Source organism: Natrix helvetica (genome assembly GCF_964273705.1).
Source record: "Natrix helvetica genome assembly, chromosome: 14".
Taxonomy (NCBI): Eukaryota; Metazoa; Chordata; class Lepidosauria; order Squamata; family Natricidae; genus Natrix; species Natrix helvetica.
Window position 1 is genome coordinate 9929312 of NC_138564.1, and position 12453 is coordinate 9941764.

The 12453-nt window shown below is 45.5% G+C and overlaps 1 protein-coding gene and 1 long non-coding RNA gene across 2 annotated transcripts in view; one reads left to right on the plus strand and one right to left on the minus strand.

Annotated features, from left to right (window-relative positions):
- MED13L (mediator complex subunit 13L) overlaps positions 1 to 3894 on the plus strand; it is a 132994-nt gene extending 129100 nt beyond the window's left edge. The window contains exons 29-31 of the mRNA XM_081966833.1: positions 846 to 1007; positions 1604 to 1716; positions 2087 to 3894. Coding sequence (XP_081822959.1) covers positions 846 to 1007; positions 1604 to 1716; positions 2087 to 2219 — 408 coding nt within the window. The 3' untranslated portion in view covers positions 2220 to 3894. The remainder of the gene's footprint in view (positions 1 to 845; positions 1008 to 1603; positions 1717 to 2086) is intronic.
- The window catches only part of LOC309399284, a 667582-nt gene that overhangs the window by 287255 nt on the left and 367874 nt on the right, over positions 1 to 12453 (minus strand). The window lies entirely within an intron of this gene.

The window sequence follows — 12453 nt, forward strand, 5'->3', positions numbered from 1 at the left end:
TATTTCTCTCTCTCTGGGTACAATGGGAATATATATGCTGAACGAAACTCCATACTGGTGACAAGAAGAGCATCTGGCCAGTAAACTCAGCTCCATTCCGTTGCCCAGATTCATTTGGGCGGGGTGTCTCAAGATGGACAAGAATCTGTGTTCCGACCTCGGCTTCCCCAAAGAGCACAAAGCAAATTCCTGGTCCCAACAAAACCCCTTTCATTAAACGAATGTGAATTCCTCTCATTCCCATTCAGCAAGTCTTTCAAAGGTGAATTTATGACCACATACCTTATCTAGCTTGGAGAGCTGCCATGTCAATATTCTCCAATGAGGCGCTGCGCAAGGAAAGACTTGGCACAGAGTCTCTGAGATTCACGGACAGATCTTCACACTCCTGAAACAAACAACGAATGAAATAATTGTTTCCTGCAAAAGCCACATCCCCTTTCCCTCCTCTTTTATTTCCTGTGGGAGGGGCCCTTCACCGACCACCTGTGGGTTTACTCCCAGGTCTACCCTGATTTCTGAGCTGTTCTTCTGGCAGCCCTGCGCATGCGCACACTGGGAACAGGCTCCAGCTGTTCCTCTGCCTCACTGATGTCTGACTCCGAAGGCAGCTGATAACTGTCGGACGGCCCTGGCCCCCTCTCTGCCTCCAACACGGAGCCCTCGTCTGAGCCTTCCCCAGCCTCCAGGACTGGCCCATGCTCCTCCCCAACCTCCTCACTGTCCGAATCTGCTGCGAGAGCTGCTGGTGGGCCACAACAATCTGGTCACGAGGGACCCCGTTGAAACCTGCATGCTCCAGGCACTGACCTGCATTGCCCTTCTCACCTTGATTTTTTTTTCAGAGCCAAGGGGAGCGTCTCCTTTCCCGGGAAGCCCCCGAAGAACTGAAGCAGCAGCCCCTCGCCCTGGGTTACTTCGTTTCCACTGCCAAAGCCGAGAACCTTCCTCAGTGGTTCTGGTCCTCCTGTCCTCAAGCTCAGAACCAGTGCCCCCTCTTTCTCAAGGTTGGTTTCGCTATTTCTCGGGGAGGGGGGGACCAGGCTGCCCCAGAAGGATGTGAGTTGTTTAATCACTGTCATACCCCCATCGGAGCCTGAATCTGTGGAGGAAGACAAGCCAGAACTGGAGCCAACAGAGATCGAGGGGGCGGCTTTGTTGGCTTCAGAGGAATGTGGGGAGGAGCGGCCGAGGCAGGCCGGGGCCTTTCAGGATTGGGACGACTTGTAGGGAGAGAGGAAGAGGGGCAAGATGACCAGGAGAGGCTAAGCAGTGAACACGAGGGACAGAGCTCAGGCGATGAGCAAGGACCACCCCCTCCTGATCCAAGAGCACGGAGAGTGGAGAGAAGGTGGGAACAGCGCAGGCTGACCGAACCACTCGGGAGGAGAGCGCCCCTCCCCTCTTCACAAGGCACACCTGGGGACTGAGATTTAAGGAGCCAAACGCCCCTTTAAGGAGGGGCGTTTGTCAGGAACAAACACTGAATTGGTAGGGTTTGGTGCGCCGGTACAGACATTTGGAGTTTGCACGACTGCTTCCTTCTTTCCTTCCTTGTGAACTCATCACAATCACACCGCCCCTGTCTTCTGCTTCCTGACAGGCATCACTGCATCATCACATCTCCGTAGCGCAAACAGACGAACTCCTTCCTGCCCGGACTTCCCAGAGAGTTCCCCACCCCTTGGACTCCAAAACCACATCAGATGTCCTCAGGTAATTGACCTCCTGGTTCTGCGTCAGTCATAATGCAAGGATTGGTCTTTGACCGGCCTTCCGCTGTGGAACATCTGCCCAAATGTTTTCGGTTGCTTTGAAGGGTCTTCCTGGGTGATCTCCGAGTTAGGTTTGTTTCCTTGAAGATGTTTCGTTCCCAGGCCTAAGCAATGCCTTTGGTGCCCCCATCAGTTTTCTTCTCACCTGGTTTTTCTCTTCTCTCTCTCTCTCTCTCCCTCCCTCTCTCTCCCCCTCCCTCCCTCTCCCTCTCTCCCCCTCCCTCCCTCTCTCTCTCTCTCCCTCCCTCTCCCTCTCTGGCTCGCCCTCCCTCCCTCCCTCTCTCTCTCTCTCTCTCTCTCTCTCGCTGCAGGTTCGTCCTGGAACAATATAACGCATTGTCATGGCTAACCTGTAACCCGGCGACCCAGGATCGTGGGTCTTGCCTTCCTATCCACTTTGTGGTGCTCACCCAGCTCTACAACGCCATCATGAACATTCTCTAGTAGCGGAGACGTGGACGTAGCCAAACCTTTTCTCTTTCCGCTGGAAGAAAGACGCGCTTGGCCTGCAAGAGTTCAGATCCCGGTCTGAAGAAGGCGGAGAAGAAGCCGGAGCCGTGCTCCCGGTTTCCTCAAGAAAGCAAGAGGACCGTCCCATCTGCCGAAACGGGATCATCTCATTTCCCCCGCAAGAGTTTCAGGCAGCCGAGACGTGTTACGACTTTTGAAGGCAGTGTTAAATTTCGCTGGCTGAACACCTTGACTAGAATTACGGACCACAGTGAAGACAATACGTCTTTCATTTCATTCTCTCTCTTTTTTTCCCCCCGTTCTTTTTTATTTTTATTTTTGGTCCCCCTTTTCTGTTTCGGTGCACTGATCTTGCGGTGAGACCGGTCTGAATGGCCCAAAGCTTCTGGCATTTTCCTTGAACAATAACAACAACAACAACAACAACCCATGGCATCCACGGGGCTGCGACAGAAGAACCGATTCTACTAGTCGAAAAAATATATATGGGATTTTTTTTATTATTATTATTATTATTTTGGTGTACCTGGAACTCCTTGACAGAATGGGATGAATGAATGAATGCGGGTGGGGTGGGGTTTATTGCCCCCCCTCCGCCTCCCCAATCCGTGTAGATACGAATGATCTGGAGACACGCTGACGTTTGTCCAGTTTTTATTGTTTTATTTTTAATTTATTTATAGGGGCTATTAAATTATAGAGGACCAGGTACAGCACGCGATTCGATTCCCATCTCACCGAGAAGTGGGGTTATTATTATTATTATTTTTCTTTTTTTGGCATACCTCTCGCTTTTTAGCTTAGAAATGGGAGTGGCGGGGCGGGGCGGGATGGAGCAGGGCAAACAGTTTGAAGGAGCCATTGAGGAAGAATTCAAAAGAGTCACGTATTTTTAAAAAGAAAAAAGAAAACATTTTGAGGGGTGGACCCTCTGAGTTAAGGAGGCGGCCTGCCGAGAATTAAATCAGATGAACAACGTGTCATGCAAAATAGCCAAGACCGGGGGGAAAATACGGAAAACTCACAGAAACATGCTTTCTCCAATCTGACAGCATCCTGATGCTTTTGGGGTATCATCATCTCGTCACCCGGAGCGATCAGCAGTGGGATCGTGTGGGGCAGGGGTTGGGAATCATGGGAGGTGTAGTTCCACATGACTGGGAGGGACTGGCTGTTTCAAATATGGAAACCCCCAGCCCCCAAAAAAGGGGGGAGGCGGAATAACCATTGAAAGGAAAGTTTAAGGAGGTGTTTAGAATAGAATAATAATAATAGGGCTGGAAGGGACCTTGGAGGTCATCTAGTCCAACCCCCTGCTCAAGCAGGAGACCCAATGGCTGTCCAATCTCTTCTTTAAAAAACCTTCCGATTTGATCAATGTGGATTATTTCTCTCTCTCTCTCTAGCATCCCGTCTTGCATATCCACATTCAGATGTACCCAAATTTTTGAAACAATTATGTCCATATTCTCCACTCCCACCTCCCAAAACCTCAATAAGAGAGATTTCAGAGAATTTTTTTTAAAAGAACCTACTTCATTACATTAATATGGAAACTTAAAAGAAAACTTCGGGTGGGGGGTGGAAAAAAGCATAAGCCTGACTTATTTAAAATGTGGCGTCAAGATTTGATTTTGTTTGTTTGTTTTTTTAAAAAAGAAAAAGCTTAAAGCCATGAAATTGTTTGAATCAGGGGGGGGGGGTCTCCAAACTTAGCCACTTGAAGGTTGGCGGACTTCAACTCCCAGAAGTCCTCAGCCTGGACAACTTAAAGCCTTGTGGACTTCCACACTCCCATTCTGACTGAGGAATTCTGGGAGTTGAAGTCCACAAGCCTTTAAAAGCTGCCCACCCCTGATTTGAATAACTCCTGGGATTGGAGGCATCTAAATGGAGGGCGTTCCCATTTCTAGTGGTGACAGGCCAAGGCTGCTTTGAAGGAGGGGGGAAAGAGGGCGGGACTTTGGTTGTCACGGCCACCCTTAAAGGACCCTTTCACATTTTTGAAGTTCTTCCAATCGTCTCTTTCTTCTTCTGGTTAAATGAAAAGAAAAAGAAAAAAAAATGAAAATTTCTATGAATTTAAATATTTTTCTTGAAAACGATGATGTAATGTTTAAATCAGATTTATTATAATTATTATTATTATTATAATTATTAAAAAAAGTAATCCCATGAACGGAAAAGGATAGGTCAGATGACTCTGTAAATGGATTTGCTCTTATTATTCTCTGCTCCAGGCTGCCCACCTGGAGGAGTTTTGCAATGTATAGGAAGGGGTGGGGGGGAAATTCAGATATATGGAAAAAAACCATTTGTATCTAATGTACACAGTGTAAAATGGATTTAAAAAAAATATTACATTATTTTTTCTTAATCGGAAAGGAAAATTCTCAAGGCCTTTTGAAGAGCATTAAAAGATGAAGATTGTAAACTTGTATACAAAAAAAAAATTCTTGGTGAGGAAAACTATGTAAAGTTATCTTTTAACACTTTGGGGTTATTTGTTCCCAAGATTCGCCTGAATTTTGGATTATAGTTGGGTTGGCTTCTTTTTAATGGGCTGTTTTTTTTAAATTAAGGGGTGACCTCTCTCTCTCTCTCTCTCTCTCTCTCTCTCTCCCCATCCCCAGAGATCCAATTCTAAAGCAAACATTTAAAACAAACACACACACACACACACACAACCCCACCCCCCCAATCCATAAATATTGGGAAAGGGGTTAATAAGGAGTAGTTTTCATCTGATGTTGTTTTTATTTAATTTTTTTTAAGTTAAGAAAAACTGGTTTAACATATTTATACATTTTTGTGCAAAATAAATGAATGGCAATAGATTTTAAAAGAAAAAGAAAAAAAATCTTATGTACCTTCAGTGTGAAAAAAAATCTGTATATTTCCCTTTAAATATGCATTATTTTACTTGTGGGTTTTTTACTGAATTAACCTGAAATGTACAAGCCCTGGATTTCCTACAGAGTGAAGAAATTATTTTATTTTTTTTAATTTCTAATTTTAGAAATCATACAGAAATCAGAATGAGTACAGTTTGAGCAAAAACGGGGTTGGGGGTTGGGGAGGGGGCACAGTTGTCCAGCATGCTTGTATGTATATTTCCGAACCTTTTTTTAAATGTAAAAGCTGTACATTTCTTGGGAGAATTTGATTTTGAGTTCTTTTCCTTGAGCATTTTGCAGTGGCCCTCTTTTTTATATATAGCCAATTTGAAACAAAACAAAACACAGAACTGTGTGAAGTTCATTTTAAACCTTAACAGTATATCGCTGGTACAATACACTAAAAAAAAAAAAGAGAGACTTTGATAAAAAGAAGAACCAATAATATTAAAAAAACCCTCCATTTTAAATGTCATTCATATATACCTTGTGGATGAGAGCTATATACTTTTACACACTTTTTTAGATGAATAAATTATTGAATTACTGAAACTTGTGTGGGTTTCCCGCTTAGTTGACTTTAGTGATTTTACCAGCTGTTTAGAAGCTGATGGAAGTTGCAAATATAAAAACTGGTGAACGTCAAGACCGTATCTGATTCTCAACCGTGGTGGTCTTGAAGTTGCACTAGTCTACTTTCAAGCCATTTGGGACCACATCTCGGGGAGATTCTTTCAAAACTCAATGTCTCCATTAATGTAACATTCTCATCAGGATGCGGTTGATGGAGAGAAAACAGATTTTGTTCCTGTTGCTTGGCAATCTAGAATGACATAGAATCATAGGGCTAGTAGAAGGCCCTTTGAGGTCTTCTAGTCCAACCCTCTGCTAAGGCAGCTGACCTTATCCCATCTTGGTGAAATGGTTATCCAGTCTTATTCTGGAAAACCTCCAGTGATGTGACCTACAATTTTAGGAAGCAAGCTGTTCCATCGGCCAATTGTTCTCACTGTCAAGAAATTTCTCCTAGGTTTGCATCTCTTTAACAAGCTTCTATCCACTTACTTCTTGTCCTGCTCTCTGGTTCTTTGGAGAATTGGTTGACTCCCTTATTATGCCCCCCTCCCCAATCCTTCTCTTCCATAAGCTGGATAGCTCCCTCAACCATTTGTCATACGGTTCGGCTTGATGACATTCAACCCTATTCCAGAAAACGTTCCTTTCTCCATCCCAGTGTCTCAAAAACGTCCTCACGAGCATCCTATCCATCAATGTTTTTCTCCCAAAATCCGTAGGTCCTCATTTGGGAATTCTCAGAGGATTCTAAGAGTCTTGTAAATCCTCCTTTTAAAGGCATCGGATTAAATGTTCCTCAGGAAAAACCCAAGCTTAATGGGCATTTTCTGGCAGGACGTTGGAGTTTGTTATAAGAAAGAATCCATAAAACCAGTGCCAGTGTCTTAGCCACTAACCAACTGCGTCCCACCGCCTAATAAAATACGGCTTATTAAATAAACTGAATTAAACGTAGGACTGCTTTCTATTCCCTGCTGGAATTCTTCTCTCTGATTTGTGTGGCCCAATAAAGGACGTTTACTTAACCCCTCTGTATATCAAGTCCAAAGCGGTTTACAGCAAAGTACTTTTTGATGTACAAATACCAAAACAATTTATTTTGAAACCATACTGTGAAAGCAATGAAGGAAAATCCCAAATGTATTAAAAAAAAAAAAGACATGTTTTGCTGCCTCCCCGTTTGCTCTTCCAGCGCTCCCAATGAAATCCCAAATTACTTTTTTATTTTTCTGCATACGTTTCGTGGAATGATGGAACGGCGACCAGGAATTAAATCTGCAACGGGGAGACAGAAGGAGACAGTTAACTTTTCATGACTTCCCAATAAAAAATCCTCTCGCTGGCAGCTTTTTTTATTAAGTCAACTGCAGCTGTTTGCATCGTGCTGTCTAGCTCTGAACGTCTTGTAAAAATTGCTTCCAAAGTACCAAAGGCATCTATTTTAGAACGCATACAAAGCCAGACAGACTCCTGTTTACTGCCGTTTCCTCATATCGTCTTTATTTAAGCTGGGGATCCAGATGCAGAAGCTACATTAGAAATCTGTTGTTAAGGAATGGCTAGTAAAATGTTAAAATACAGCAAGCTGAAGACGGCATCATCTCCTGAAAATAAGTTCCCTATTTGGGAGAGTAGATTTTGCTTTCGGAAAAGTACGTCCCAAAAATACTTTTTTTTCCCCCCCAAAAAGGCAAGCGGAGTTTGTTTTTTCCTTGAAGATGTTTCGCTTTTCATCCAAGGAGCTTCTTCGGTTCGGACTCAGAATGTCTGCAAGAAAGCCGCCAAGCTCACGGAGCCCCAAGGACCCCACCGTTGTCTTCCTCCTCTTCCTCCTGTCCTCCTTCCTTCTAGTACTGATGATGTTACCTAGTTTGGGTCATGAAATGTCTGCAAGAAAACCACCAAGCTCAGAGAGCACCAAAGGGCCCCACAGTCCTCTTCCTCCCTACTCTTCCTCCCCCCCCCCAACTCCCTTCTAGCACTGATGATGTTACCTAGTTGGGTAGTGAAACTTTTGCAAGAAAACAAGCTCAGAGAGCATCAAGGACCCCATAGTTGTCGTCTTCCTCCTCCTCCTCCTCCTCCTCCTCCTCCTCCTCCTCCTCCTCCTCCTCCTCCTCCTCCTCCTCCTCCTCCTCCTCCTCCTCCTCCTCCTCCTCCTCCTCCAGCACAACACACCAAACTTTATCATTTCATCCTGCAAAGGTCAGCCCCACTGCCAGATGAAGGCCCGGCTAGTTAACGTACCCACTGGGTAATCAGTTACAATCGGCAATAATCTCATTAGCGCCTGGGGAAAGGCACAAGGAGGGGAGAATCGGCCCAAGGAAATTGAGGGAGGGCTGCTGGTAGGAGAGAAATTTCGTCCAGGGTCATGGACCACGCTAAGTGGCAGCAGGATGGCCTTACGCTCGGTACAGTTGCTGGTTAATCATGAACAGGGGGGGAGGGGGGGCTTTGGCGGTAGGCCAGTTTTGCACTGGACAAACACAACAGCCGTCTCACAGCAGGAAGTTCTTGGAATATTTGCAGGAATGGAACATTTATTTGGGGGTGGGGTGTAAGTGTGTGTGTGTGTGGCTTGTGGTTTTTGAAAGTGCATTAAACATACAACCGGCTGTGTTCAGAGTCAGTGGGGAGAGAAGGAATGAATAATTAAATATAATTATTTGAGTAATTACAAGGCGCTAAGCTGGACTTAATATAATTCTACTCTATTCTGCTCTGCTCTGTTCTATATTCCAATATTTATTCTATTCCATTCCACTCCACTCCACTCTATATTCCAATATTTATTCTGTTCTATTCTGTTCTATTCTATTCTATTCTATTCTATTCTATGGCACAGTGGTTAAATTGCAGCACTGCAGGCAAACTCTGCCCACTGCCAGGAGTTTCGGCTCAAGGGCGACTCAGCCTTCTATCCTTCTGAAGTGGGTAAAATGAGGACCCAGATTGTTGGGGCGGGGGGCAACAGGCTGATCCTGTAAACCACTTAGAGAGGGCTGTAAAGCACTGTGAAGCGGTATATAAGTCTAATTGCTATCGCTGTTGTTATTTCTGTTGTTAGTCCATGGAAGCACCCAATCAGTGCATGCAAACTCACTTAGTTGGGCTTGTGAATGTACCCAAGGCTGTCCTTGTTATGGGGGACAATCCTTCCGACATGCAAATATTTCCTAAGTGGTCACTTTTATCATGAGCTGCTTATCTGCAATAGCTTCTTTTATAGCTTTCGCAGCTTGGCTTTTAGGCCCCCTCTACAAAAATCGTTGCTTAATCCATCACTGGAGCGTTTTCTGCTTCTAGGACAATGGACTCCCGCCTCTGGGTCTGGCAGCACAGCCTGGAAAGTGGCTTTTAGCAACAGCAACAAAAGGAGAATTTGTGATAGAGGAAGCCATCAACTTTCTGCACAAAGTGAATGGATGCAGCTTACCGTACTTTTTAAGTGATGGAGAACCTCAAGGCATAAATCAAATTGTTTGAATGACTGTCTTTCCCCAGTCATATTTGCTCAACCCACTAGAGTTAGAATAGAATAGAATAGAATAAAATAGAATAGAATAGAATAGAATAGAATAGCAATAGCAATAGCAATAGCAATAGCACTTAGACTTATATACCGCTTCACAGTGCTTTCCAGCCCCCTCTAAGCAGTTTACAGAGTCAGCCTCTTGCCCCCAACAATCTGGGTCCTCATTTTACCAACCTTGGAAGGATGGAAGGCTGAGTCAGCCTTGAGCTGGTGAGAATCGAACTGCCAGCAGTTGGCAGAGTTAGCCTGCAATATTGCTTTCTAACTACTGTGCACCTTGGAAGGAAGGAAGGAAGGAAGGAAGGAAGGAAGGAAGGAAGGAAGGAAGGCAGGCAGGCAGGCAGGCAGGCAGGCAGGCAGGCAGGCAGGCAGGCTGCAATATTGCTTTCTAACTACTGCGCACCATGGAAGGAAGGAAGGAAGGAAGGAAGGAAGGAAGGAAGGAAGGAAGGAAGGAAGGAAGGCAGGCTGCAATATTGCTTTCTAACTACTGCGCACCATGGAAGGAAGGAAGGAAGGAAGGAAGACTGCAATATTGCTTTCTAATTACTGCGCACCATGGAAGGAAGAAAGGAAGGAAGGAAGGAAGGCTGCAATATTGCTTAACTACTGCGCACCATGGAAGGAAGGAAGGAAAGGAAGGAAGGAAAGAAAGAAGGAAGGAAGGAAGGAAGGAAGGAAGGAAGGAAGGCAGGAAGGAAGGAAGGCTGCAATATTGCTTTCTAACTACTGCGCACCATGGAAGGAAGGAAGGAAAGGAAGGAAGGAAGGAAGGAAGGAAGGAAGCACAATAACAATAGCACAGACTTATATTCCGCTTCACAGTGCTTTTACAGACCTCTCTAAACGGTTTACAGAGTCAGCCTCTTGCCCCCAACAATCTGGGTCCTCATTTTACCTACCTCAGAAGGATGGAAGGCTGAGTTAACCTTCAATTGGTCAGGAGCTGATGGATGGACTTCATCTCCCAGAATTTCATCCAGCCCACTCACCACCAAGGTTTGAAAACCACTGCTCTAAATCTTTTGAAGAGTCAGAGAGTTTCTCCGTATGTCCAGCAGATGTCTCCACAGGCCAATGCTACAAGGAAGACAACGGGTGAGAAGGATGCCAAGCCAAGTAAGAGCAAGACAGACAGTTTGCATTTAATGGTACAAAGGTGGTATTTGGCAATGAATTTTAGCTCCTGGCCTCCATTTCTCCAGGGAGGTTCTCCCTTGACCATCGCTGGACCTTCGCTTGCAAAGTTTCCCTCCTTTTCCTGAAGGACCTGGGCACGGCAAGCAAACCCTGCTTTTAATTTTACTTTGCTAGGATAGGGTGTCCTGCACGAGGAACGGGTTGGACTAGAAGACCTCCAAGGTCCCTTCCAATTCCAACGGTGATGATGATGATGAGTGCCTATTGAGACAGAGGAGGCAAATTGGGTGAAAGTCATTGCAGAGGCGTGAGTTTGTCATCTTTTCAGCCATGCTGTTCCTTCTCCTGCATCTTATTTCCAAAAAAAAAAAAAACCCAACGGTGAAAGCAATAAGCTGCCATCTGGACGGAACCTTCTGATCGGCATTCAGGGCTCAAGCCTTTTCAAATCTTTCGAGGTTTCAAATTTGGGAGCAGATGCCAGGAGGGAAAGATTGCGCCGAAACGCTTTATTAATTGCATTTGGTTAAGCGTGAGACACGCAAACACCTCACTTGCTCCATTGCAAAACTCATCCCCTTTGTGGAGAGGGTGCGGCCTATAAATTGAATAAATAAATAAATAAAATCAGGAAATCAATTCCAAATAGATCAGGAGTACTTTCACTGTAAGAGCTCTGGGGATAGAATTTTTGCAAGTCTTCCTCCTTTCTCTCTCTTCTTGTGAATTAGGGTTATCCGAAATTGTTTCTCGTGTTACTTTCTTGCCCTAGGCCAGTTTACTGCCTAGGGGGTCACGCATGGGTGTGCCACACATGCGCGCACTTCCCCCCTCTGCGGCGCATGACCAGGGCTCCTTCACCCCGCTTTTGGTACACGTTTTTTCCCCCTCCCTGGGCTCTAGAGGCTTTCTAGGAGTCTGGGGAGGGTGAAAACAGCCTCCCCACCCCCGGAGGCCCTCCGGAGTGTGAAAAACCAGCCCTACGGGCAATCCGGAAGTTTGGGAACGGACTTTCGGTTTTCTTGTAGGGCCGTTTTTCGGCCTCCGGAGGCTTCTCCGGAGGGCAAAAAACAGCCCTACGGCCAAAGTGGAAGTCACTGGTGTTCCGACAGGGCAACGCCTCACATGCTCTAACAAATGGCTCCATGTGCCACCTGCGGCACGCGTGCCATAGGTTTGCCATCACGGTCCTAGGCCAGTGATGGAGAAAATAAGTGGTGACCTCTAAATTTTTTTGCTGTTTCTGTGGGCGTGGCTTGGCGGGGTGGAGGTCATGTGACTGGGTGGGCGTAGCCAACTTTTTTTTTTCACTTTTTAAAGCATTTTTTCCCCTGCCAATTCAATTTTTTTCAAAGGAAAAAAATCTTTTAAAAAGCAGGGGGGTGGGGAAGACAGTTTTACTACCAGTTTGCAGAACCAGGGACAATTGTCCCTACCAGTTTGGCTGAACTGGTCCGAACCGGGCAGATTTCACCCCTGCTTTCAGGGCAGGTAAGTGAATCCCACTGCTGCCTTGCTTCCTTTGCAGGACTTCAGAAGTAAGAAGAACTTGTAAGATGGTAGGAAGTGGCTGTTGGCTCAGAAGGCAACAGGCCCTAACGAGAAGCATTTGCCGTTAATGGCTTTGCTACCTGAATAGAGCAGGAACCGAGAAGTGGGCGATTCCCATAAGTTAGTGCTTTCTCCCAGTTTGTTAATATTCATCACTAATGTATCGATTTGGATATATATACAAATTGTACATTAAAGAGCGCCTTCTCAAGCACTTAGGGGGCCTTTTTTGCCTTGGATTGAGATTGCAATACGGTCCTGCAAAAAATAGCCAACACTAATGCAAAAACAACAACAGGAACAAATGCACTGCTGAGCAATTAAAGACCGGCTTCCGAAGTTCACTTGTCAGCAACCTGGGGAAGATGTGGTGCCCTTGAATTTAACCTCAGGGATGAGAAGAACATGGAAGGCGGCTATCAGCCTTAGACCTTCTCTTCATTGGACCAGACCAGGGGCGTCAAACTGAAGAGCTGTGGGCCAGATCTGGGACACGGGGTTCTTA